The 27,061-nt window shown below is 37.6% G+C and overlaps 1 protein-coding gene across 1 annotated transcript in view; it reads right to left on the bottom strand.

Moving 5' to 3' along the window:
* Window positions 1-11,338: 11,338 nt before the first annotated feature.
* The window catches only part of GABRA1 (gamma-aminobutyric acid type A receptor subunit alpha1), a 51,011-nt gene continuing 35,288 nt past the window's right edge, over window positions 11,339-27,061 (bottom strand). Inside the window, exons 8-10 of the mRNA XM_090288540.1 lie at window positions 21,844-21,996; window positions 17,299-17,501; window positions 11,339-12,882 (exon numbers count right to left, since the gene is read on the bottom strand). Of these exons, the coding sequence (XP_090144666.1) occupies window positions 12,571-12,882; window positions 17,299-17,501; window positions 21,844-21,996 (668 nt within the window). The 3' untranslated portion in view covers window positions 11,339-12,570. The remainder of the gene's footprint in view (window positions 12,883-17,298; window positions 17,502-21,843; window positions 21,997-27,061) is intronic.

Raw genomic sequence — 27,061 nt, 5'->3', positions numbered from 1 at the left:
CTCATTAACAGAATAATGAGTGGGAAGCAGAGCTAGCAGATACAGAGTCCTTATTATAGGCCAGACACTGAGTTGATTGCTTATTCACATCATCTTAATCACTGTAATAACTATAAAAGAAAAATTGTTCCCATTTTATTGAAAGTAAAATGAGCTTTGCAGCAGTGAACTTTCCAGAGTCACAGAGGCAACAACCAAGTATCAGAGAACAAAACTTCAATGTCAACAAAGTCCATGCCTTAACCATTACCATAGACTGTAAGAAGCACTCCCCTTCCTCCTCTCCTCTCTTGTGATTTTTACACGTAGGGTAGCATCCTCCACCATCCCTACTCAGGTCAGTACTGAATGAAAGCCGGGACCTTAGGAAGCCCTGCAGCCCCATTTCCTGCCCCGGCTGGGCAGCAGTGTGCTCCAGGTGCGCCAGTTGGCTGGGCTCCTCTGCACCATTTGTGCCGCCTTTGCACCTGCTGTTCCTGCTGCTTGGAAGATCCTTCCTCAGTCTTGTCAGTTCATTACTTCTGTATCTTGGAAACATTACCTGACCTCCAAGGCACAAATCAAGTAAGCTCCTCACCCCTTCAGCTCCTGGGTCAGCTCATTCCACTTGGGAAACACAGGGCTTTTGTACTGGCCTTAGTCGCATTATGTATGACATGCTATTGAAACTGTTGGCTAACTTTCCACTTTCTTAAATAGATAGTGAAAGGTGAATAGGAACTCCATTTTATTTTACTTCTATCCCTAGTGCCTAACACAGTAAATACCACCTAAAGGATACTCCAAAAATACAGTATGATTGAATAATGAATAGTAATAATAAATAATAATAATGTAATTTCTGAATAATTCTATGGGTGAGACATTATACTTAGGTTTTTCATGTGTTACCTCATTCAGTTTTTCCAATCAATCTGGAATCCAAATAATATTATTTCCATTCTAAATTGGGAAAATAAGACCTAGAAAGGATATGGGATTTACCCTTGTTTACGTAGATAGTTAGTGCCAGAGGAAATTTGAATTTTGGTCTCTCTAAAGTAGAATCCATACTGATAAGCACTGCCCTCCCTTTATAATGGAAATGATGCGAACTTCAAGACACACGATTTTAGACCATGGTTTTACAATGGAATTTCATCTATTGCTCTGCCATTAACAAAACAAACACAAACAAAGAATGGCTTAAATAGCCCATTTCCTCATTGTCCTCACACTGCGCCAGTTGCTTCTAAACTGGAACTTTCGCCCTTGGGTTCTGCCTCCCGTGGTGCTCACTACTCCCTGCCTGCTAACTCACCCCTTACCTGTGGCTGTGGTGGTGTTCTTCCCTGAGTTCCTGAGCTCAGACTCACACCGTATTTTATCCCTTCTATTCGCTCTTTTTCTTGTGCTTTTGGTGAAATTACGTCGAAGTTAGGAGCGCAATTTTTGGAGTCAGTCAGAGCTGAGCTGAGCTTGTAGTTGACTCGACAGTATACCAGCTGTGCCTTGAGGTTAATAATGGTTTTACACGACGGATGCCGCCATGGTGAGCTACTTGGCCTGTAAGAATCTCAAGACCCACGGATGGTCTGGGAGTGAACAGATAAGGGCCTGAGGCTCTGGGTGCTGGGCAAGGCACGTGAAGGCTGGGTTGCTGGTGAGGGGAATAAGGAGCATGAGAAAGACAAACTTGCAATTAAATGGGAAGGAGGATGTGAGAATGAGAGATTGATTGAAAACCGAAGTTCTGCCTTAGAGGTGGGAGAAGACCGGGGAGGTTGAGGTGTCTCCCATAAGGCAGATATTCACACGGACATTAAGTTGTGGTCTAGGGACTTGCCCAGCTGCGTGCAGGAGACAGTCCTCAAGGCAATAGAGAACATTGAAAAGTACAGTCTGTCTGTGAGATCGTTCTGTAGAAATTTTTGGCTTTGTAGTTATCTCTACCCTTTCTGCTGGTGAACAGGCTTTTTCTTGCTGTTACTTTTATTTTTTCTCAGGTTTGTATTTACTACCTTTCTGGCTAAAGAGAGGCTATTTGACCTCTCAGAAGCAGGTACCCTTAGCTCCTGAAGACATTTGTACTGAATGGCGAAGAGCCAGACAGAGCAGGTGGAAAGGGAGCGAGCACTGACTTCTCCGGTGTTACACCAGGCTGCCCCAGTCGTCATGCCACCTGCATCACTTAGCAGTCCTGATTAAAGAGCACAGGGCCAGGCAGTCTGTGCAAGTGTGCTTCCTGGTGCTGCTCAGGCTGCCCTGGGCTGCTCGCTGCGTTACGGTCTCTGGGCAATCTGTCATTTCTTCTTTGTCCCGATAACCTTTGGCAACAACAAAAGCAAACAGGTACCCGAAAGCCAGGGATGCCAATATAGAGAATTTGCCCTTTATTTTAAAAAATGCAGGTGTCATTGGCACCACAAGAAGTCATTAGGTCTTGTGAATGTTCATTTAGAATCAAGACCACCAATGGGCATGTTACAATTTTGGACAAAAAGAAAAGGCACCATCTTTGTTATGGTTTTTACTGGGTTCTGCAAATAGGAGGAGCTGTTTGGGGAGATAATAACTATATATGTACGAGTGTGTATGTTTGTGTGTCTTTCTCTCTCTTACTCCATTCATCAAAAGAGAGGGAAAGGGATACAGACTCACACCCTACATAACACACATACACATACATAGTTATTTCCCCAAATGTAAGAAAGAGAAAGAATTATATACCCAGATAGATGAAGAAGACACAGCGCAATTTCCATTGAGATGCACATGCTTTAGATTAGGGGTGTCCAAATGCCCACAAAGTTGAGAGAGGTAATGTCAATTACCGAAGCCAGCCTGTGTCCGGGTGATGGGGGCAGCGCAGTATAGGGTGACGAGGCTATGAAGCCCTAGAAGGCTCATGCCTAGTCTGGAAGGGGCAGCAGCCACTTACCTTCTTTTCACTGTTGCCGTGTGGAGTGCAAGTCCAGTGTTGCCAGGTTTTCCTGTCTCAGTAAAACTGGAAATAAATTCATATACAAAAAAATTTAAATTAAAAAACAGAACAAAACTATGGGCATCTAAGTCTTCCATCCCAACCACAATTTTATCTATTACCGATTATTCAGTTGCTCCTTTTTCATTTACTGTTGCCAGTCTTTCTTTACATATGTAGGTTATACCCTGGGCAGGAGCCTCATTTCATAGATGAAGTCACTGAAGCACAGAGATGTGAATGACCCACTTGCAGTGTATGGCAGAGGTGGCATCTGAAATGTGATCTCAACTCCCCAGCCAGTGCAATTTCCAAGATACCTTATTCACGTTTCTGTCTGAACATCAATATCAATGTTACTACAACAACTGGATTTTATTGTGGATACTGGATTAGGGAGAAGAAGATAGAGAAGATCCCTTTATTTAGTCTCAACATATTCCATATAATTATACTCCCCTTTGCAAATAGTACCCCAAATTACATTTACCAGTCATGGATGTTTGGAATTTATTTTGTTGGCTGAAAAATAATTGGATACATAAATAAGAAATATTTTTCCAATAGATGGCATTAGGGTATTTCTAAATCCCCACTTCTATCACTTTTATCTACTGAAAGCACATCTAAGGGTTTCCAGTCAAAACCCAGGTCTTATCTCTTCATCTTCCAGGCTGTTCTGAGATGATTTATTTGAACTTATACATCCTTACCAAGTCACAGTGAGGGTTATGATTCTCTTCTGCATTCTGTCAAAAGTAAGAGCTATAGTGCCGACTTTTCCCTTCATATGAAACATATTACTAAACTACACATGTCAGAATATAAATATTATACTAATTAGTGCAAACTACTGGCCAGAACAGAGTGCAAGATAGACAGAAAAAAAATAATTCTTTTCTTTTAGAAAAAGGGATGGTTTTGGTAAGCATTTGAAACAGGCCTTGCAGATAGTTAAGTCTCATGTAAGAGTATGAGAATTAGGTAATATGTGAAAATGATAGAGTGTAATTTCTGACACTAAGAAAGATATACATTATTGAGAATTATTAATTAGTGAATATTATCACTGTTAATATTGTACAATGGCTTATTTTCCTGTGGAAAATTTTATTTAAGATCCATGGAATGCACAAGTATGATTAAACATCAAGATTGGACTTTTTCCTCGGGCACTGGCCAAAATTTGTTGAGAAGACAAAGTCCCTTTTCTTAGGGGCACATATCACTTCGATCTGACATGTGAATAATATCTAATTCAAGAAAGTATTTGTTGAATCAAAAATGTTCTGGAGAATATTTCTTTAACCAGTACTACCAAAGGCTTGAATTTAAAAACAGTTTTTGTATACTTTTTCTGTTTATTTCTCTCAGTTTCTGCCTTGGCTGTGAAGGGAAAATGCTGAGCTTATGAGGACAGCCGACCTCCAGTGTGTGGGTTCACTTCCCATGTGTCAGTTCCCCAACCCCCAGTGGTCGTCTGTGCAGAAGTAAGACTGTCGAGGATCACCGGTACTGGTGAGCACAGTTGTAAATGTTTGCCTTTTAGTACTTCAATAACTTTGTAAAAGAGAAATGCTCTACAGTAATTTGAAGAGAGCCTATTGCACCCCTCACTCCTAGATAGTTATGACTCCAGAAATCCAAATTATATTCAACACTGTGGCTTTACAACCTTCATTGTTATGAACATCTGGGCAGTATTTCATTATGGTATGCACATTGGCCACCCTCTAAACTCGATCCTTCCGAGCATAAATTATGCTTCATCTCTTAGGGTTGTAAAAATATGTAATTATAATACCCAGAGACATTTCCCTGCTCTTCATCAGTTGAAAACTAGAGCTACGTAGAGATTGCTACAAATAGCAGGAGAAAATGTTACTGCTTGACCTACAAATAGCCGTTCTATAATACAGAGGGGGAAGTCTAGTCTCATATATAATATCTGAAATTGAGTTTCCTCTTTAAAGGACAAGCAATTTAATTTTCAAAAGTATCTGAGTTATATTATGTAAGAAAAACCTCTGTTTTAACAGATGTATTTATTTTCATTCACTTTTTTCTTTGTGTAGGAAGTTTATTATAGTTACTGGTCTTATATTGAATAAGATAAAATCTCTAGATTTATTTCAATAAAATTTTTAATTCCTTGTCATTGTCAGTAAAGTTGATATACTTTCCCTAAAATCATACTTTATTGTTTAAATCTTTAGTCTCCCTCCAACTTCCTCACAGCCACATATTGTTATTTTAGTTTCTGAAGTAAAACCAACAAATCAATAACCATAAGTTGTGGGTAATGTTGGTACTACATGCAAATAATAAAGTCGTCGGCAGCTGTCCGTCTCGAGAGACGATGGTGTAGCTTCTTAAGAGTCTATCTGCACCGCCGAGAATGGCTGTGCAGTCCGACTCAGGAGTGACACGGTATCTGTCTCCTCCCGTGTTGAATCGACATCTTGGGATGAAGCTACAGAGCCTGGGCAGGGTGATATGGAGGGTCTGCTGTTGCCCATGCAGCAGACCCCCCCTCTCTTCGCAGCTGAAGGGTCCAAGGGAAAGACGGAGTCAATACAGCTTGGCTTCAGGTGCGCCGCAGGAGTTGCCGGTGTTGACTACAACGTCAAACCGCCTTAGGGACTCCGGCTCCGGATTTTCTGTCGGGGTTTACTCCCTTAGCCTTTCCCCTGAAGAGGTATGCCGCAAGGCAGCGGAGGTTTTTTGGAGTCAGAGTTTTCCTTCTCTGAAAAATAATAAAGTAATACCTCAAATATTCTTTTGAGCTCTTCTTAGTAATTTAATCACTATAATTATTGTTATTTCCAAGTCGAGATATTCCCTTTACATTTTAAACGATTTTCATCTTACTGAGATTTCCTATTTAGTGTATCCTTGTCATATTTTCCTTCATTATTTAAACAGCTTATTTCATCATTTGAACATACTAATTATACAGCAGTTCCTCTTTATCCTCAGGGGATACATTCCAAGACCCCCGGAGGATATCTGAAACCACAGATAGCATAAACCCTATATGTACTGTGTTTTTTCCTATACATACATACCTAAGATAAAGTTTAATTTATAAATTAGGCACAGTAAGAGTTTAACCATAATTAATAATAAAATAGAACAATTATAAGAAACACTATAACAAAAGTTATGTGAAGGTGGTTTCTCACAGCAAATCAGCAGAGATTTGTTTGTTCACAATTTTATGGATAAAAGAGTCTGTTCTTACCATAGATCTTAGCAACCTCAGCGTTTTGTTTTGTTTTTTCTTATTAAGTTGAGAACCTCTACCTCTTCACTGAAGGGTAACACTTCATAGCTCCTCTTTGGCACCTCTGGATTTCCAGCATTACTATTCCTGTGCTTTTGGGCCATTCTGAAGTAAAATCAGGGTACCTTGAACATGAGCACCGGGAGAACTTTGACAATCAGACTGACAACTCAGAGAGCTACTAAATGACTAATGGGTGGGAGCATATACAGTGGAGACACTCTCGATAAAGGGATGATTCACACCCTGGGTGGGTTGGAGCAGGACAACATCAAATTTAGTCATGTTGCTCAGAATGGTGCACAGTTTAAAACTTATGAATTGTTTACTTCTGGAATTTTTCATTGCTATTTTCAGACTGCAGTTGACTGGGGGTGACTGAAACCGTGGAAAGCGAGACTGTGCATGAGGGGAGGCCAGCGCACTTTTTTGAGGTTAGCGCACTATAGATGCCTTATTTTCCTCATCTTCCTGTTGAACTTCCATTTCTGATTCTTCTGCCGGTGGGTCTCCCCCCCGCCCAGTCCCCATCAGGATTGTAACTTCTGGTTACCTTCAGTATTTCCCTTTCTATTCATTTGCCTGTTAGATTGCTGCTGTTTCCATCAGTTTCCATGGGTATGCAACTTTTTTATACTTCGCCATGAATGGAGTAAGAAGTCCTCAGTGATGAAGGATTTCGCTTACACAACTTGTCTCTCACTGGAAGCATTATCGCAAAACTGGCGCAGAAGAGGTCATGAGCACAGTCCACGTTAAAACATTACATATAAACATGCTTATGGGAATTTCAGTATTGTTTTTTGAATAAACCTTTCTTACTTCGTTGCATGATTTTGGTTTATTTTTATAAACCTGGCATTACTTCTTTAGACCTGTCAAGTTTTATCATTGCTTTTGGGGACTAGATTTTCTCAGGCCCTTATTCTGTTATTCCAGTAGGTCCATATTATTATTATTCCTCTTTCCTGCCAAAATGAGGTTCAAAAGGGACTGCTCAATGGTCCAGGTGAATATATAAAGTGAGATCTCTAATGTCAGTGGTCATGCTCTTTCTGCTAAAATGGCAGAATATCAACTGTACCAAAGAATCTCAAAGAATACCAGTGTCCACGATGGGGTGCTTCATCATTTCTAGCTTATTCAGGATGAGCCTTATTAGCATGGCTTTTCTTATTAACATGAAATGTCTTTCATTTTTATATTGTATGTAGTATTTTATAAGATTATTAATTTTTCAAGTAAAACTTACCCCATTAATCAAGGAAATCCAGTATAAATTTTTTGAAAGATGAGCTTTGAAAATATCAGTTACACTGAGTACATTAAAAAAAAAATTAGCAACATTACTTACTTTCAGTGTTTTAGGCAAATCTACAGACCTTTATGGATTTCTTCTTTTTTAACCACAGTGCTTACAGTAAGCATTAAAGAATATAATATGCATTTCTGTACTTTGATGGACTACTAATGAAGAACTCATCCTTTCTGTAGTAATGTGTGCTACATGTTATAGTTAGAGAAAGACTATATTATCAACCCAAAACAAAAAGAACCTTAATATTTTGCCACCCCATGGAAACTTTGACCTCTCTTTAGACTACAGGTGTTTTATTGATAAACAATGTGACTTTTGAAAATGTAGATAATTAGCAGTTTTGAAGTTTGCTGATGAGGACAACCACCTTCCCCTTCTCTGAAATAATCCTAACACCAAGCATAATATAGCTGCTCAATTAATGATGATCAAATGACTGTTTGCATCTGTATAGACATTCTGAAAACAGAGATCACTAATTAGTTGAATTAGCTAAATTCAACTGGTTCATATATTATGCGTAACAGCATAGTTTCAATATTGGAAGCTACAAATTTCAATGTCAAGTATTTTCCTGTAACATTAGAATACATAGCAATCCACAGCTTAGCTTCTTTCTCCACATGGCACCAAATAGCTGGAACTGAGCCTAGAGACTGGGCATGCACTGTTTTCCACAGTCCCCACTGCTTCCTTTTGTGTCATACTGGGTCTAGTTCACAAACAGTATATGCTAGTTTCCTGGCAATAGCATTTGTGACACTCTGAGTTAAGTTTTAATGAATTATTATCTTTGAATGAAAGGTCTGTTCCTTATCAGCAGCAGCCATCCCCAACATCAAAGTGCCTGGTAAATGTTGAATCATCCGTGAAAACATAGCTCAGCTAACACTTTCATTTAAAGATTCCCATCATACCACTTGGCAAGCATAATAAATCCCTGTTTATTGGTAGTTGTACATTTTGTGTAATGTATTATAACTTCAGGTTCACTTGGGTTCTCTATGAAAATATGAATTTACCAAGAGCATACTGTTGTCTGTATCTCTGTAATCTTGATACTTACACATTAGCTAGAGGATCTATGGGTCTCATGTGTTAGTGATTAAATGACTAAAATCTCACTGGGCTAGTACTGTCTCCCAAGTCCACTGACTTGTGGTCCATGGCCACTTCACTTACATTTTGTTTCACCTTAGACATTATCAGTTCCTACAGATTCAATTACATAACCTTACGAAGACTGGCAAGGTACCTCGGTTATGTATCTCTTCTACTTTTCTCTCAATATTTATATTGTTGTTGGCTGATTCTCTGTCTTCCTTTCTCATCAGAACTGTGACTTTCTTAATGAAAAAAGCCATGAAATGTTTATCTCTGCATTTCTGCCATCTAGCACAATACTTAACACAGGGTAGAGATTCAGCAATGTTAGTAGAATTTAGTTAAACTAAAATAACATTTGAAGTTAATTTATTTTACTAAATTATGGCTATAATGTAATCCAGTAGGGTGATTGTTCTTGTTTACAAGAGCTGGATAGATTTTAGAAAACTCCAACAGAAGGTCTTAACAAACAGGTATAATGAAATTCAAACAGATGGTCAGCAATAATGCCAAGTTCATCCTTATTTTGATTCCTTAGATAATTATTATGGTGAGCCTTGGCATGGATGTAGTTTGATAGCCAAAATAATCAACATTCACTACATTTTAGGTGAGCCAAGAAATCAATGAATGTGGTGGTTTAGCTAGTTTACAAAGGGTGGTTTTATTTGGGTTGACTCAGGTCAGTTGGAGGAATTTACAATTATTAATTTTGCTAAGTACTGAATAACTTTTTAGGAAAACGCATGCTTTATCTGTAGAAGTACAATTTAGTTTGCTTTCACCTGGCCACCATTGACACACAATGATTTTGCCTCATGTGGTCTTTCTTGTCTGTAGAAATAAACCGGGTGTGGTTTTATGCCTATCATTTAAATAATTTTTTTCTTGTCTGTCAAGTAATTCTAAGTATTCTGTACTTTAATCTGACTTTGTGGTTATAGAAACATTAAGGAATGTAATAGCTCTGGCGGAGCTTCTAAGTAAAACTAGACACTCAGATTCCTCCTCCAAAACAATTAAACCAGTCTCTTCAGAGTAGATCAGAAAGCTGATTTGCTGCATTAACAATAGATGTGAACAAGCCCTACTCTTACTTAAGCATTTTGATTCTATTCAGTTTACATTTTGTAAATTTGGAGTTGAAGTGCTACTGGTAACATTAGATCCCAGGTGTTTAATAATAATTCTTTTTAAAGTGATTCATTTAAAATGACAGTTTAGGATCATACTACTCATACATCTTCAAAAACCTTCTGCTTAAGTTCTTGCTAGCACTTGACACTTTTAGGTGTTCCTACCTGAAAATGTTCCAAAACAGGGAAATGGCAGGTCCTAATGAAAATATGAAAAAAGCCAAGCATTCTGTCTTGTTATTGAATAGTGTTAGCTTTATTATAATAGAATACAGTATGACATAAAATTAAGAGCTTTTGTTAAACTCTGTAAAGCAATACATGCATCTGCCATAAACAACCCCGATTCATATTAGATTTTATTGCCACTTCACTGCACTAATGTGCAATAAACATTCAGTGTCATCTTTTAAAAAATATTCCTGGGAGTAAACAGGAACTGTCCTCTATAAGAGTGTAACTTTATTTTCAAGGAAGACTTAACTAGTATTACATGGTTTGGCAAAGCACTGTAGAAAAGCTACATAGAATAATTTGTCTTTGATAAATTATGCAATCAATTAATACAATAGAATACTATCCACATGTACCAACAAACTAAGAAATGATGGAAATGCAGTCATTGCATAGCAGAAAGCAGACTAATAAGAAATATTCACATCTAATGAGCAAAATACAGACCAAATGTTAGCCACGATGAGTCTGGAAGACAGAATGCTCTTAATAAATACATTAGATTAACGCCGAAAAATAACAAGATAAACAGCAACACAGAAGTTAGAGCCATATTTTACTTTATTTTCTATACATGATATCTACATAAGATACCAGAGGATGAACATCATTAGTTCAACCTTTATTGGCCTAGCTCATGAAATTTAGGCAGGACCAAATCAAACAATAAAGCACATTTAAAAAGAAAACCAGAGTTTGTTTCGGAAAACACGGTGTATTTTCCTGCATCATTGGATAGCAGCTTTTGAGAAAAACATTGCTCCAAACTTGTATATGGTTCCCAGCTGCCTTATTTGGCAATTATGCTGACAGGTTTATGTTTTGTTATTGTGAATGTGTTTCCTAGACCATGACCTCTGGATTCTGGATGCTAATTTTAAATATCTCTGAAACTCTATCAGGTAAAAGGAGACTTCAAAAATACCCTCTGCATAAATATTTCTCTCTAAAACATCTGGGAAGTAATGAAACAGCAGAATTTTCATAGGGAGTATTAATGGAACTCTTGTAGTTAAAAGCCCTTACATAGTATACCTACAAATATATTGCTACAGTATAAATGAAATGTAATAACATTACTCAATAAAAGCTATTTCCTATACATTCTCCCATGTATTTTTATATTTGGTGCTACATATGGTACAATACTTATTGAAATAGTTGATATCAGCAAGGATAGCAGTAATATACAGTTGATTTTCTAGCTCTCGCTAGCGCTTTCCTGTTTTCTTTCTATATTACAAGAGCCTAATGTAGGGATGTGGCAGGACTCGGGCAGATAGCAGCGGATTTACTGCTGTAAACCAGACAGTTTGAAATTATAAGTTTTCTATACATAGGTGAACTTTCTACCCATATATTTGAAGTTCCATCTGATTCCTACAAGCTGTTGTGATCTTAAATGCAGGCTCTAAAGTATTTCCATAGCACTTAACATTCTAACAGCTAACAGCGGTGAGTCTTATACAATATTTTAAGAACACAACTTTAAAAAAAGTAAAAAATGTACAATCTCATGCTGTATATTTACATATATAATTTAAATATTTTATTTTTGTTCACTAGTCATAAATTTCAATCTAAAGCTTTTAATATACTGTTATATAAAAGAATACATTCAACAATTCTAGAGCTTGCAAAATATTTTTGCCCCTCTAAAACATCTTTATAATGAAAATGAAGTGATTATTGGACCCATGTGCTATCTGGATATAGACATGACAAGGAAGGGAATCTTTTAAAATTATTATATTAATTTTTGGTTTTTAATGTGTGTATATCTTTGTTTAAATGATTCCTCATCAAGTCTAGTGATAAAAGCCCAGGTGATAGTGAAATAGCCTATTTAGAGCATTTCTCTCCATTGAATTAAATGTGCTCTACAGCGAGGAAATGCTCCTTTGCCTATGCAATTTCCATGAATTTTAAAAAGGCATTTAGCAACAAAATAACACGTTAGGCATTTGTAACAGGAGAAAGAATGGTGGGGTGGTCTTTAGCTTTGGAAACAAAAATGTTGAAGTTATACATTAGTTTAAAAAACAAAACAAAAATGTAAGCACACCATAGTTTGCAGTAAAGACATAGATTCTTTGAAAATTTTCTTCATTAAACATTTATAATTTGCTCTTCAAACACCTTCACATAAAAATATTTTTGACATATACAGTATCTTTAGAATATCTGGAAATATATATCTACAAATAATCTTAGAGTTACAATTAAGTTTTTTCTCCTCCTTTCCTCCTCTCTTTGGATCTATCCCCCTTCCCTCTCTCTTTCATCCTGTCTCCTCTGTTGTTACTTTTGCTCTCTCTCTCCTTCTCAGAATCCTGTCCCTCAGCCGTAAGCTCTGCCCTGCTCTGACTGCCCGACACGGGTCTGTTGTTCTTGTATGAATTGTGGAAGTAAGAAAACCTTCAAATTCTTAAGACAGAGGCAATAAAGCAGATGGGAATTACTGCATTGAGAACAGAAAGCAATTTCCAGTGCAGAGGACTGAACAACAGAATGTGAATAAAAGGCCCTATTGATGTGGGGTGGGGGCTTTTAGCTGAGGCTCTCTGTTTAAATATGTAGCCCAGTAGACCAAGTTAAAGATTCCAAATAGCAACGGGAAGGCTATTCTTGACAGCCGGTCAATTTTGCTGACGCTGTTAAAGGTTTTCTTGGGTTCTGGCGGTTTTGTTTCTGGCTTGACTTCTTTTGGTTCTATGGTTGCACTTTTAGCGATGGTGGCTAAGCCAGGGTCACCCCTGGCCAAATTAGGGGTGTAGCTGGTTGCTGTTGGAGCATAAGTGTTGTTTTTCTTAATAAGAGGGTCCTTCACTTTCTTCGGCTGTAGGAGGAAAGAGTAAAAGAATTTAGTAAACTGTGAGAGAAACGAGTTTATAATGTGCTGAGTAAAGTGACCTTTACTTTGGAACATAAATCAGTGTCTATTTAAAATTTAAGAAATGCAATTTGTGACTGTATTATTGAGATAAATTAAAAATGCGGACAACAGTCTCCAGTTATAAGATTACCAATTTGGCAGATCTAATGTGTCGTCGTCGTCGTCGGCAGCCGTCCGTCTCGAGAGACGATGGTGTAGCTTCTTAAGAGTCTATCTGCACCGCCGAGAATGGCTGTGCAGTCCGACTCGGGAGTGACACGGTATCTGTCTCCTCCCGTGTTAAATCGACATCTTGCGATGACGCTGGAGTGTCCTCTCCAGTGAAGCTGAAGCTACAGAGCCTGGGCAGGGTGATATGGAGGGTCTGCTGTTGCCCATGCAGCAGACGCCCCCCTCTCTTCGCAGCTGAAGGGTCCAAGGGAAAGACGGAGTCAATACAGCTTGGCTTCAGGTGCGCCGCAGGAGTTGCCGGTGTTGACTACAACGTCAAACCGCCTTAGGGACTCCGGCTCCGGATTTTCTGTCGGGGTTTACTCCCTTAGCCTTTCCCCTGAAGAGGTATGCCGCAAGGCAGCGGAGGTTTTTTGGAGTCAGAGTTTTCCTTCTCAATGTGTAGCATGGAGATTATAGCTAATAATACTGTGTCATATACTTGAATGTAGCTAAGAGAACAGAAGTTAAGTGTTTTCACCAGAAAAAGAAGCGGTAACTCTGTGACAGGAGGGAGCCGGTAGCTAATGCTGTGGTAGTAACAATTCACAATATATAAATTATCAAGTCAGCCACATTGTACACTTAAACTTACACAGTGATGTGTGTTAATTATAGCTTGATAAAGCTGGAAAAGATGCAGACATGATATTTTCCCAGTTTTCCTATCAAGAGATGGAATCTATTTCTTCCCATACTGAATCTGGAAAGGACTTCTGACTTTGGATAGAGTGATGTTGTCCTAGTGTGGGAAACTGCCCGCAAGAGGCTTTGCAACCTCAGCCTTTCCCCTCTGGAAACGTGCCCCTGCTGTGTGAAGAGGCCTGGACTAGACTGCTGAGTGATCAAGACCATGTGAGAGGCCTCGCCAGCATCAGGCCCCACGCAGGCGAGAGAGGCATTGTGGAGTCTGTAGTTAACTGCAACCATGCGAGTGAGCCCAGGTTAGACTAATGGAAGTTCCCAGCCCCAGATGCTTGGTGGTTATCTTAGGTCACTAAGTTTTGGCGTGGTTTGTGTTTCAGCAATAATTGGCTGAGCCAATTACTATGTGCTCCCTCTCCCCTTATTTCAGGTGGGCTAATGATAAAGCAGAATTATTCAGAGTATCCCAATTTAACTCTCGTTCAATGTTAGCTGCACATCAATGTTATCTGTTCATCAGTGTTATCTATGCAGTAATTGACAACTGCAGTATTTCTTAGGATTTCTGTCATACAGACATTAAAAAGCTTGAGTATATCTTCATTTGTAGCTGTGTGGCCCAAAACTACTGCCAATAGCCACTTGGGACTAGTCGGCAGCCGTCCGTCTCGAGAGACGATGGTGTAGCTTCTTAAGAGTCTATCTGCACCGCCGAGAATGGCTGTGCAGTCCGACTCGGGAGTGACACGGTATCTGTCTCCTCCCGTGTTGAATCGACATCTTGCGATGACGCTGAAGCTACAGAGCCTGGGCAGGGTGATATGGAGGGTCTGCTGTTGCCCATGCAGCAGACCCCCCCTCTCTTCGCAGCTGAAGGGTCCAAGGGAAAGACGGAGTCAATACAGCTTGGCTTCAGGTGCGCCGCAGGAGTTGCCGGTGTTGACTACAACGTCAAACCGCCTTAGGGACTCCGGCTCCGGATTTTCTGTCGGGGTTTACTCCCTTAGCCTTTCCCCTGAAGAGGTATGCCGCAAGGCAGCGGAGGTTTTTTGGAGTCAGAGTTTTCCTTCTCTGATGTACCCTGACTGGAAGATCGAACCAGCGACACTTAGCTCGCAGGCCGACGCTCAATCCACTGAGCTAAACCAGCCAGGGCCACTTGGGACTACTGAGCAGTAAAATGTAGCTGGTCTAATTATTGATGTGCTATAAGTATAAAAAACATACATAGGATTTTGAAGACTTAGTGTGGGTGAAAAAAAGAATGCAATATATCTCCTTAATATTTTGTATGTGTCGTATGTTGTGAAGATAATATTTTTGATGTATTGGCTAAAGTAAATTATTAAACTTAATTTCACTGGTTTATACTTTAAAAATGAATAGAGAATTTCAAATTACATATCTCACTGGTACTTGCAGTCACACTTCTGCTGGATAATGATAGTCTATAAGAATGATTCTCATTCTTTTATGTACAGTAAATTACGAGTTAAAAATTTTTTAAATGCAGTGTCTTGGACACATTCTCATACTTTGATTAGGATTCCACGGGATTTGAACCTGGTTATTGACATTGCAAAAAACTTACCCAGATAACATTGATAAGCAGCTAAACTTAAATCACCAGATGCAATACTCATGGAATAATTTGTATTTTTAAATAATTGGATCAGAATAAATTACTGCTTCCAGAAGACCTGGTTCTTTTCACAAGGCACAATAGGAATTTTAACAGGTTAATTTGTTTGTTTTCTAGCTCTGTGCTCTGTCCGCTACCCTTTTCTTTTCTCCAAATCCTTGGGACTTAAAAATATATATGTTGTTCTTTTTTTCCAGTATTACTTCATTAAAATAAGGCCACTTATACCAGGTATACATTCATTTTGCAGTGAAAGCAGAGTTGGTCAAATTTTATGAGGAGCAACAGAAATTTCCATAATTAAGTAAAAGTGAGTCTCTAAATGTAGTCCAAATGAATACAGGTCAAAAATTGATATGATTTATTTCAACACAGTTAAACAGCCAAATCAATCCTATATTAAGTTCATTTCTTAAAAGATGAGAACTTTAATATTAAAGGATACATTAAAAAGCTTCTTATGGCCTTTAGATAAAATATGTAATGCATTCTGGTGTTGAAGAGAGGCAAAGGGTTCCAGTCTAACCAAAACTTGTTGAGTGACAGACACTCTGTTAGGTAAACTGAAATGAATAATGGAGATTCCATCTCTCTTCATGCCGAGTCATCATAATAGTGCATAGTGCAATACTAAAACTTCTCAAGTTAAGTACCTTTTTTTTTTTTTTTGGCAACAGCATGTTAAATACAATATTTGGAAATACCTGTTTGGCTTACCAGGAAATAATAATTAGTTTTTTCATTTCTGAAAATGTTGAGCTTTCTCGTGTTCTTTAAGAAGCTGGTATTCCAGCAATTAGCCATATAAGGATGGATCATAAGCAGACTATTATATGCTAACTTGGTAATGTGATAACCCTATGGGAAATTTCTTTTTGTTTTCAAGTTATATCTTATTAGAGATTGAAAATGTAACTCTACTGAAAACACTAACCTGGTATCAGAAAAAATATATTATTCTGCTTCTCTGAATGTCAGAATGAGATTTGTATTACACTCTCTGATTCATCTTTTCCAGTGTATTTGACCACTGAATTGTATTTTCAGGGACTATCACAAGAGACTAGCATTCTGTGGAGCAGAATTTTGGGAAAGTGGCTGCAGAGTGATTCTTCCTAGGTTACTTCTGGATGTCTTACAGTCTCTGTGTCTATGACTTTGCCCTTCTTCCTACCATCCCAAGGCTCACTTGCATTTTGACATATGTATTTTTCCTTCAGTCCTCAGAAATAGAAATAGCCTCTCCTACTGTGCTTTAAAACCCACTCTAGAATAGGTTTTAATTCAGAACAGTGATATTCTTGACTTGATAATTTTCTACAATGAAGAACTTTCCTGTGATTTCTGTCTTATGATCCTTAAAGCAAAGCTCTGTTTTGGAAAGAGAAAATCTTTCCTGCCCTTTGCTTCACTGATAATTGGAGGTAATGCATTTTGCAAACACAATTCAATTGAGGCATTATAATAATGATATTAATGATCAAAGGGATTAGGTTTAAAATGTAACCAAAAGCCTATGATTTTCAAGTTATAAAAATTATAATGGTGTGTGTAAGCTTATTTGCTTCTAATGTCAGGCTTATTAAAACTTTTCTTAGATCAATGGAGATCATAGAAAAGCATATTTGAGAAGGAATATTAACTTCTGTGTCTCTCCTTTATCTCTTTCATCTACTCTACTCAAACAACCTCTTGTTAACAATAAGAAATTATTATAGCAGTTAATAATTTATGACATAAGAAAAAAGGATCCCGGTTATCCTCTCTCTGCAATCTTCACCCATCCCTCAAGTTCAAACAGCTCATCGAATACATTTAAAAAGGCATTAGTGCTATATCACAGGGGATATTAAAGCATTTACCTTTTCTGGAACCACACTTTTGCCATCCCAGGCATAGCCTCTCTTGGTGAAATAGTTTACAGTGGCAAACTCAATCAGAGCTGAGAACACAAAGGCATAGCACACTGCAATGAACCAATCCATAGCAGTTGCGTAGGCCACCTTAGGGAGGGAATTTCTGGCACTGATGCTCAGAGTTGTCATGGTGAGCACGGTTGTTACTCCTGTAAAGAAAGAAATTAAGTGGATTTGTAGATTCTTACTACAAAATTGCACTACTGGAGTTCACCCTGCTTGCACAAAGGGAAGCCAGCATGACCACAGAGAGAGTACATGTTTTCCTGTTTATCCCGTTTTGGTTGGGACTGGATGAGTTTTAATGTAATCCCAGTGTACTTTGCAGTTGATGATGTGACACTATTTAAGGGGATCTCCTACAGGGATAAACTACTAAACTACTTCGCTACCATTAATAAAACAGGGAACTTCTTTAAAAGAGGATTTTGAACATGTCATCCCAGTTAGAAAAGGAAATAATATTCCCTCACTGTCCCCAACTCTTTGACATAGAAAGCATAGATCTTCACTGTCTCTGAGCCACAAGGAATCTGTAGAGCCTCAGCTCTGTCTGGTATTCTACCTGTACACCCCAAATGTATGTGTGTAAACCAAGAAATAAATAGTTTCTTGATGATTGACAATCAGTAGATAATTGAATTATCTTAAGATAATACTTTATTATTAACTCTTCTGCTTTTATACTATTTTATACTAATTCTGAGGTAGCTACTTTTTTTGAAGAAATTTCTGAAATATTTTGCATGTAACTTGCTTGAGGTTACACAGCTCAGAAGCAGCAAAATTTTTGAACACAAGTTTGTGATTTAAAAGTCCATAATTTTCTTCCTTTTTCTGTTAATGCTGCCTCATCTTCCTATTCTGCAAATCCATCCGTAGTGATTAAAATTACCTATATTCAAAGCAGTTTTTAAGTCAGTTGTTTTTAGTTTAGTTATATAATTTTATGAGTTGGTATGTAAATGATGATATCCATTAATGTTCACTTTACAAATTAATATCATCAGCCTACTAAATGTAATGCACTGTATAGTTAGACTATTGTAAGGTTCCCTTTAAAACCATTTGAAAATATATTTTAAAATTCACAATAACCCAGTGAGGATGGCTCAGGCTGCATGAGATGGAAAAAAATCCTGACTTCTTCCGATGACTACTTTCAACCTCACCACTTACTAGCTTTATGAATTGAGTAAATGAATTAACTTCTAGGGACCTCCGTCTGTATTTCTGTAAAAGTATGATCTAGACTTCATTCTCTTGACTGAAAGTTCTAAGAGTAAAATTTCTGCATAGTCATTCACAAGACTATTAGAGTAAAATGTAATAATAAATAAAAGCATTTTAAAGATGTAAATAAATTATTGCCAGAGAAGATACTGTCATCCAATAGGTCTAAAATTAATATCAATGATTCTCCCCCTTGATTAATTTTTATAGAATGAGTAGGATTACACAGCTGGTAGGTGGCTAATTTTTATAAACTGTCTAACCCATCCATCCCATAGTTTTTTATGAATTTCAAGGTAAATGATGTTTGTAACTATATTAGAAAGTGATAGGATTAAGAAGGAACACTGTGACTTTTATTAAATCATAGCTTTTATATATGGTCAAAATATGTAGAAAACAGATTTGCTTTGAACTTCGGAGGTGTTACAGAAAGTTCTGGGGCATTATCTAATATTGCCTAACCAACAAATGGTTTAAAGAATATTGCCTGGAAAATAGCCCCCAAATGTACTTATAAATATAAACTTGAGCAAATGGCAAGGTAGTTAAATATCAGTATTTGGAGAACAGAGCAACCCAGTTACAAATCAGTTTTATGATTGCTGAGTTACCTTGAGAAAATTGCCCCACAATTCTGAGCCTCTGTTTCATTTTTTAAATAATTATTTTCTTATAAGTTAATTTCAATAAGTCTAATTTAGAGGGTTGTTGTGGGTATTACATAAAATACATTAGTAAAGTGTGCAGCACTTAACCTGATCTCTACTAAGGGAAAAATAATGACTGTTACCAATGACAGCTCCAGTCCTTTTGGATAAATTCCTGCTACAGTAAATTGCATTTTTTCAAATTTTGGTTTATGTTTATGTAAGCAGCTGTCATACGTAATTTGGGAATAGGTGCTCTTAAATCAAATGTATGCATAAATTAAAAGCAGTTAAGAATAGCATGTAGAGAGGGTGTGTGTGTATATATGTGTGGGTGTATGTGGTGTGGTCTTACAATCCCTGCAACAGGGGAAAGGAAAGGAACAGAAGTGTATTGAGCATCTATTAAATTCCAATTACTGAGCCTGACAATTTACATATTTTATTTTTGTCTTTTAAACAGCATGGTTTTACTTTAAATATACTCACATTTTGTAGGCAGGTGAAGCTTAGAAAAATAAAGATCAAACCTAAAACTTTCATGTGTCTGGCAGCACAATTTCATGACCACCTTGCCTCCAAACGTGAGTACAGAAGGTCAAGAATGTCATATTTTAAGACAAAAGAGGCTTAAGCTTCGTTGCAGTCTGGATGTCTTTTAGTAAACTGCTATAAAGAACATTTTTTCTGTGTGTATTTCTTTAAATACCCATGACCCTCTCAGGAGTCTTACACAGCTCAGAGGAATATGCTGAGTTCAGACAAAAAGAGTTGAAACATGTGTACTAAATAAATGTTAAAGGCTAAAGGTCTTAAAAAATTGTACTTTTTGTTTTATTGAGCTCAAAACATTAGAAATATGTGACTTGACAGAAGTACTTGCCACAGCTGAGTTTACAGATAGATAGTTATGTTCACCTAAAGGGCATGAGTTGCCTGATTGTTAAATATGTTAAAAGACAATGTTTTTGATTCATAAAACTGTCCACAATGCTTTAGAAAATTTCCACAATGGAAGGATCAGATATGCTGGGGTGAGAATGGGGAAAGAGAGCACTTAGAAAAATATTTCTCATTGTAGTGCTGAGTTCATTCTACATAAAATATAAAGATCTGTATTCAAACTTTTAAATAGTTTCTAGTGAAAAAGGGATCAAACTACATATACACGCAGAAGTAAGCATCTTGACGAGAATTCAGTCTTCGGTCCTATAAAGTGGTGTCAGCTCTAGTTAATATTGACAAGTGGTGATAGGAAAAAAAGTTTGAAGTGACCTATTCTTTTGCTCTGCAACTGAACTCATTCTGGATCTTGATGTACCCGTGTTCTTAGTTTATTGTCAGAGCCAAGATTTGGTGGTTTCCGACCTGGATAGAAGCACCTTGCTATATTCAGAAGAAAGTCATCTTTTCTGGGCACTTGGGAGAAGAGTCTTTCTTTTTTTCCGACATAACTAATTTTTCATACCTTGCATAATATTGAAGTATGATACCATAGGGATCTTTGCATGTGAACAATCCTTAATTTAGATTTTAAGCTTCTTAAGGTTTTTATTCTGTAATAAAGGGTCTCAAGTATAGCATTGTGCCTAGCTAATATTTTTGGAATAAGCACTGGTAATTGTACCTTCCACCAGTGGAATATATGGTTGTTAGTCACAAATGAGTGATGTCGCCCAAACAACCCCATTCCATGCCTTGTCCCTGCAGCCGGAGAGAACGTGGCTGGTGGCACAGCATGTCTGGATCTAAGGGTTTGGGTCCCTTACCTAGTAGCTTCTGACCTGGAGCAGATTACTTTATCTCTTGTTCCTTAGTTTTCTTGCTTATAACACAAAGATAATAATGATACAAAGCCTTTTTGTTTTTTCAGTGTTCAATAATATAGTATAGGTTTATTTCATAGAATAGAGCCTGATATAAAAGCACTCAATAAATAGTATGTATTATATTGTTATACAGGCAGAAACTACCTTTCATAATGAAATAATAAATTAGGGGGTAACTGTTCCTATTAGTAAAAGGTTATTACCCTTTATGAGATTTTCCATTAGATTGCTTTAATTTGAAGCATCTAGGGCATTTAAACCATTTTCATAGAAAAAATGTATATTTGTAACTCTTCAGAAGTACACGCATTAGGTAAGTGAAGTATCCTTGTACTGTCATATGATATGGTCATTAATGGTTTCTCCATACATAAGGAAACCCTGCTTTCATAGACATAAGGAAGTAGTTGTGCTGATATTTTCTTAGATTCTCAAAAAATATGCAGATATATGGTTATATATTCTGAAAGTATGATTTAAATATTGATGTTTCTGTGTGTTTTAATCTCATATGCTATATTTTATGCCTTCTTCATTCCATTTCTGTCCGCAAATATCAAATCAAATGTTCATTAATCCCACCGATTTATGTGCACTGAAGCAGGTTGCTATTAGGGAAATAATTTTTAAAAATCATGTCATGATGAGAATGGTAATTTCTTGAGTCTTTCTGTTGTTCTAATTTCATATTTTAATGTATATTTTTTCACTTTGTTTGCAGTATCACCCGTATAACTTGCCCTTCAGACCCTTGCATGCATGTCTTGATTGGCACTTACCAAAGACCGTCCTCGCTGGTACAGACTCTCTATTGAGCCAGAAGGAGACTTGGGACAGAATAACCGTCATTATGCATGGCAGGTATGTTTGGATAACAAAATAGCCAATCTTCCTTTTCAGATGGAAATGAGTAGTCATAACAACATATTCTCCTAGAAGGGGAAACAGTAAGGTTGAGCGATTTGACCTTAGGAAAAAAGTTAATCTCTGAGGTTTTTTTTTTAATCAACAGCAAAGACCCGGAGATTAGACACATCCTTCCTCCATGTGATATCTGGTTCCTGAAAAGCTTTTATCCAGGAAAGAAAAAAACAAAAAATAAAACAAAATTTTAAAAATGCACCGAAATGGCTCTGAGGATGAGCTTGAGATGCCAGAGATGTAAGGGTTAGTCTTACGTCCTAATCCTGGTACATCATACATACAAGACAGATCTGAGCATATATTTACAGATGGTCTCTAATGATCACGAAGGCTATCTACTAGACCTTGATGACATACACCAATGGATTAGAACAGACCAGATCCTTGGTGTGGACACTGCAGGAAAGAAAGATCAGGCCATTTAATGAAGGAGCTTTGGAGGCCAGGTCAGGAGAGCAGAATTTTAGCTCAAGCACTTCCTTTAAGGAGCTCTCTGACTTCGGGTGTCATTCAGCTTAATCTGGTCTTCAAACTGAAAAGAGTGGGATAGAGTCCAGTGTTTCTCAAAATACATTTTGAATTCACCTGGGAAGGTTTTGAGACATACAGTTCTTCAGATCCCACCTAGATACACTAACTGTTCTTGAGATGGGGCCAAGTTTATAGTTGTCCTGATTCCTAGCCTGGTCTGGGAAACAGAGGACTAGCTAGGCTCTCTATGGCCTTCTTATACTCCACAGTCTGATTTTATGTAGAGGTCCAAAGCAATAGATACACAACCCAAAGTGCAGAAGGGATATTTTAGAAATTGATATTATGTTTTTTTCCAAATGCAAATCTTAGAAGTTTTTAGCGTTATTCACTCTAAGTATATGCTTAGCTATTTGTAAGCGGGGAGGGAAGAAATAGGCATCTTTTTGTGAGGAAAACTTCACTTCCTTCACATTTCCCTACTTTCCTCCTTCCCTCCTACTTCAAAGTTTTTCCTACTCCACCTGGGATTTATGTCTGTGACCATGGCCATGCTTAGACCCTACAATGTGGCTAAAGCTGCTCATAACTTCTTACTATCCATCACTGAAGACGTCAGTCTTAAGGAGATCTCAGTCTTCGAGCTGGCTGCTCAGCTGCTTTGCAGCGTTAAGAATTAAGCAATGCTCACTGCCCCTGCCGTCTCGATAGCACACCCTGGATTCATATTCTCTCTTTATCTCTCAATGTTCAATTTATTTTGATAATTCATTGATTATCATAATCTGAGATAGTTACTGAGTTTTTTTTTTCTTTTCTGTCAGGCAGTAATCTTCATCTTTATGCAAAGTAAATGTAGAGGTTCCTTATGTAGTTCTAGCTTCAGCTTTCTTTCTCATTGTTTTAATCTAATAAGAAACTTTCCTTTTCTCTTCTCCTAGTGTCATTTTTATCCAGATGGATGCCATGTCTGTAGTAAGTGACATTGCTCTCAAAATCACAGCCTATATTTCCAAATACTTATAAGACATCTCATAGATACTGATTTTTCGCTAATGCCACTCACTAACTATACTGACATTAATTAACGTTTGTCATAAACAATAACGCCCAGCATAGAGCGGTGGCTTCTCCACTCTGCGTTCCTCTCAGTGGATGGCACTGTCGTGTTTCTGCTCACTCAGGCCAAACCCCTGGAATTAATCCTTGAATGTGAATTACGACTTTGGAAAGAGAGCAAGAAATCAGTTGATCACCATAGGTTTAATTTCACCTGGCAGTATCTCTCAGTCTGTCTCTTATCTTGTGGTCCCTGCTCGTATCTCCTCCCATAGACTCTTCTAACAATCCATTAGCTGTCTTGTCTCAAGTCCCATCCTAACTCCATTTAGTTTCTAAATTTTGTTGGCAGAGCGATCTTTTCAGAGCATGCATAAATACCTTACAATGCTTTAATGGATCCCCATTATCTGCATCAGGGTTTCCCAACCTCAGCACTTCAGATATTTCATACCAGTTAATTGTTTCTTTTTGTGGGGACTGTCCTATATATTGTAGGATACTGGCCACCTACCTGGTTGGCCTCTATCCACCAGCAACACACACCTGAATGTGACAGTCAGCAGTGTCTCCAGTGTTACATATTAACAAGCAAGCTCCCTAACCTGTATTCAAGATGCCCCCATCATAACATTTCAGTATCATGTCTCATGTCTCAGCACGCTTACGGCTCAGCCTCCTCACCTACAAAATTGTCTGTTTGCCATCTTCTGTTGGTGAATATTTTGTTCATCTATGTGTTCTTAGTTTATATTGGAATAGAAAGAAATGTACTATAGAAGAAGGTTTATTAGCTTTAAAAGCAAATGAACTTGGTTTCAAAACCCAGATATGCTATTTTCTTAGTGTGTGCAACTCAAACTCTTATCCTCATTTTCCTCATCTATAAAAGTGAGTATATTTGAGAAAGAATAAAGAATAAGAGCTCTACTTAAGATCATGCTGCATAAGAGTTTCACATAAGAAAGGAGGAAAAGAGCTTAAAATAAGTTTTAGTTCCTTTGTCCATTTTTCTCTCTTCTCTCCAATTGGAATTGACAGTAATATTGGTCGATGAAATGCATTTACGTCCTATTGTAGGAAATCATCCATACATTCTTGTACGCTTTCATTATTGTTATTAATGATAACATCTGCCATTTACTGATCAATAGTAAGTAACTTCAAATTTATGTATAGCTCAAGTGATTTCACGCTTTTAATTTTGTCTGTTTCTATGCGGATAGCCTCAGTAAACTGATAGCTAACTGTGACGAGTGGCTGTTCTTTGGCTATAGCGTGGCCGTATATGTTCTAAGTGTTTAGTTCCTGCCTGTGGTGAAAAGGGATGCACTGAGGCTTAGGACACTCGCTCAAATGGATATTCGAAAGCATCTCTCTTTTCAAGGGTAAATAAAATAACTACAGCTGACCCTGGACAAAATGGGTTTAAACTGAGCAGGTCCACTTATATGTGGATACTTCTCAATAGATACTTTAAACGCATTTTCTCTTCTTTATGATTCTTTTAGTAACATTTTATTTCCTCTAGCTTACTTTATCATAAGAGTACAGCATATATGTAACATACAAACTGTGTGTTCATTGACTGTTTATGTTACCACTAAGGCTTCTGGTCAGCAGGAGGCTATTAGTAATTAAGTTTTGGGGGAGTCAAAAGTTACATGTGAATTGTCAACTGAGCGCAGAGTCAATGCCCCCAACCCCTGGTCAACTGCAATTTCATTTTCTATAGATACCTTGGGTGATGCCTCCAAGGTCATCTGAAAAAAATAAGTGATTTAAATTTGAGAAAAATGCAGAAAATTTGTTTTCTCGGGATCCTGGTAAAATGTAGCCTTGTGTGGACATTTCCCCCTCCTAGGAATATGTGTTATTATTCATAATCATTTGTTCACATGGGCCTGTAAAATGTCATTAGGTCAAACAAAAAAATTCTCTCTTTCATACTATGTCAGAAAGATGAGTGTTACATATATTCCTTTATCATCTTGTTCACAATATAACATTTTGGGAAGATTCTTCAAAGAATATGATTTTGGTGGTTTGAAGAGCAATTATTTGACATTATATTTGTTTTATAAACCATTTCCTTACTAAAAAATTACAGAAAAAATAGGAGAATTTCAAATCTTTTAAAATCATCTTCCTAAATTAAACAAAATTTAAGTTTTGACAAAAAAATGTTTGAATAAGGAAAGATAAAGGTGGAAAAATCAAAATTATGTTATAATAACTTAAAATGAAATGAAAACACAATAAAGAAATTGATCCCCTAAATTGAAATAAAAGAATATGTCCAGACATCAAGTGCTTACACAATAAGCATGTTAAATTCTTTTCCTCTAATTTAACAGTCTAGAAGAATTGTAATTCAGATATCCTTGCAAATCATGTAGCCCTGAGGGAAGCTTCTAAGTTAGATGTGACAATATTTCTGATACATTACAATACAAAATTAAGGGGAGTAGAAGAAAAGAAGCAGGGATTTAATTTTGTAAAGCAGAATCAAGCAATTGTTTAGATCTGGCTTCAACTCATTGTCTTCGCCAAAATCTGATGGCAGACTCCGAGGAAAGAATTATGCCTCTAATGTGTTTTTGTTGAATGAAAGAATCCAAGTATTGGATTGAGCTTCATATATTTTGTTCCTATGTCATAGAAATGGGCACTTTGGCCTGCAAGAGGTCACTGGTAGTGTGTGTGTGTGTGTATGTGCTCACATGTGTGATGATTGCAGGCAAGTGGAGCCACATCTTCTAACCTTCTCAGAGGTGATCTGAATTGATTCTCTCCCCACAGAGATTTTGAAGTGGGAGAATATGTTCTTTATTTAATCATTCTCAATGTGTGTGCTCTTTCCTGCCATCATTCCTAGTCTTCTGGCAGAAACAGGGAGGCAGTAGCACCGAATGTCATTTATCTTGATGTTTTCAGGGCTCCACAAGGACATGTGAAATATGGAATTGAAGACCTTACAAGAAACCTTTGTTTCTTCCCACAGAAATCTATCAAGGTGGATTTCTGATGAGCGAAATTAGACCCAGAGGAAGTATAGTTCAATTTCATATTGTGGAGTTGAATCTGTGCACCAAACTGAGCTCCCACATTTGATAATTTGGTCAGTATTCTCTTTACCGCCCCCACCCCCATATTTATTATGGGAATGACAAGAGAAAGCTTTAATTTTGCACAGATAAACTTGCTGGCGCTAGCACAATATAATGACTTTTACTGGACCCAATTTGTGGAGTGCAGCCAGCTTGGGGTTGGTGAACTGGACCACTGTCTCTCACCCATTGCCGCTGTTTGTGAGTGGGTATCTTTTCTCAGTAACTAGGATGTAGGTAGGCTGAATCCTTAGGAAGTCAGAGGCAGAAGAGGTCTCCAAGTTCATCAGCCCAAGCCACTCATTTTGCAGACATGAGAACTGGGGCATAAAGAAGGGATACAATGACACGTCAAGGTCACTAGTGCTACAACTAGAATGAAAGGACTCCCTCCTCGGTGATGTTTGTACCTCGTATATACTTCGGTTGCATG

Source organism: Furipterus horrens, unplaced genomic scaffold (assembly GCF_987537825.1).
Source record: "Furipterus horrens unplaced genomic scaffold, mFurHor1.1.pri manual_scaffold_10, whole genome shotgun sequence".
NCBI classification, from domain to species: domain Eukaryota; kingdom Metazoa; phylum Chordata; class Mammalia; order Chiroptera; family Furipteridae; genus Furipterus; species Furipterus horrens.
The sequence above is the reverse complement of the archived record's forward strand: the minus strand, read 5'-3'. Positions and strand labels throughout refer to the sequence as shown.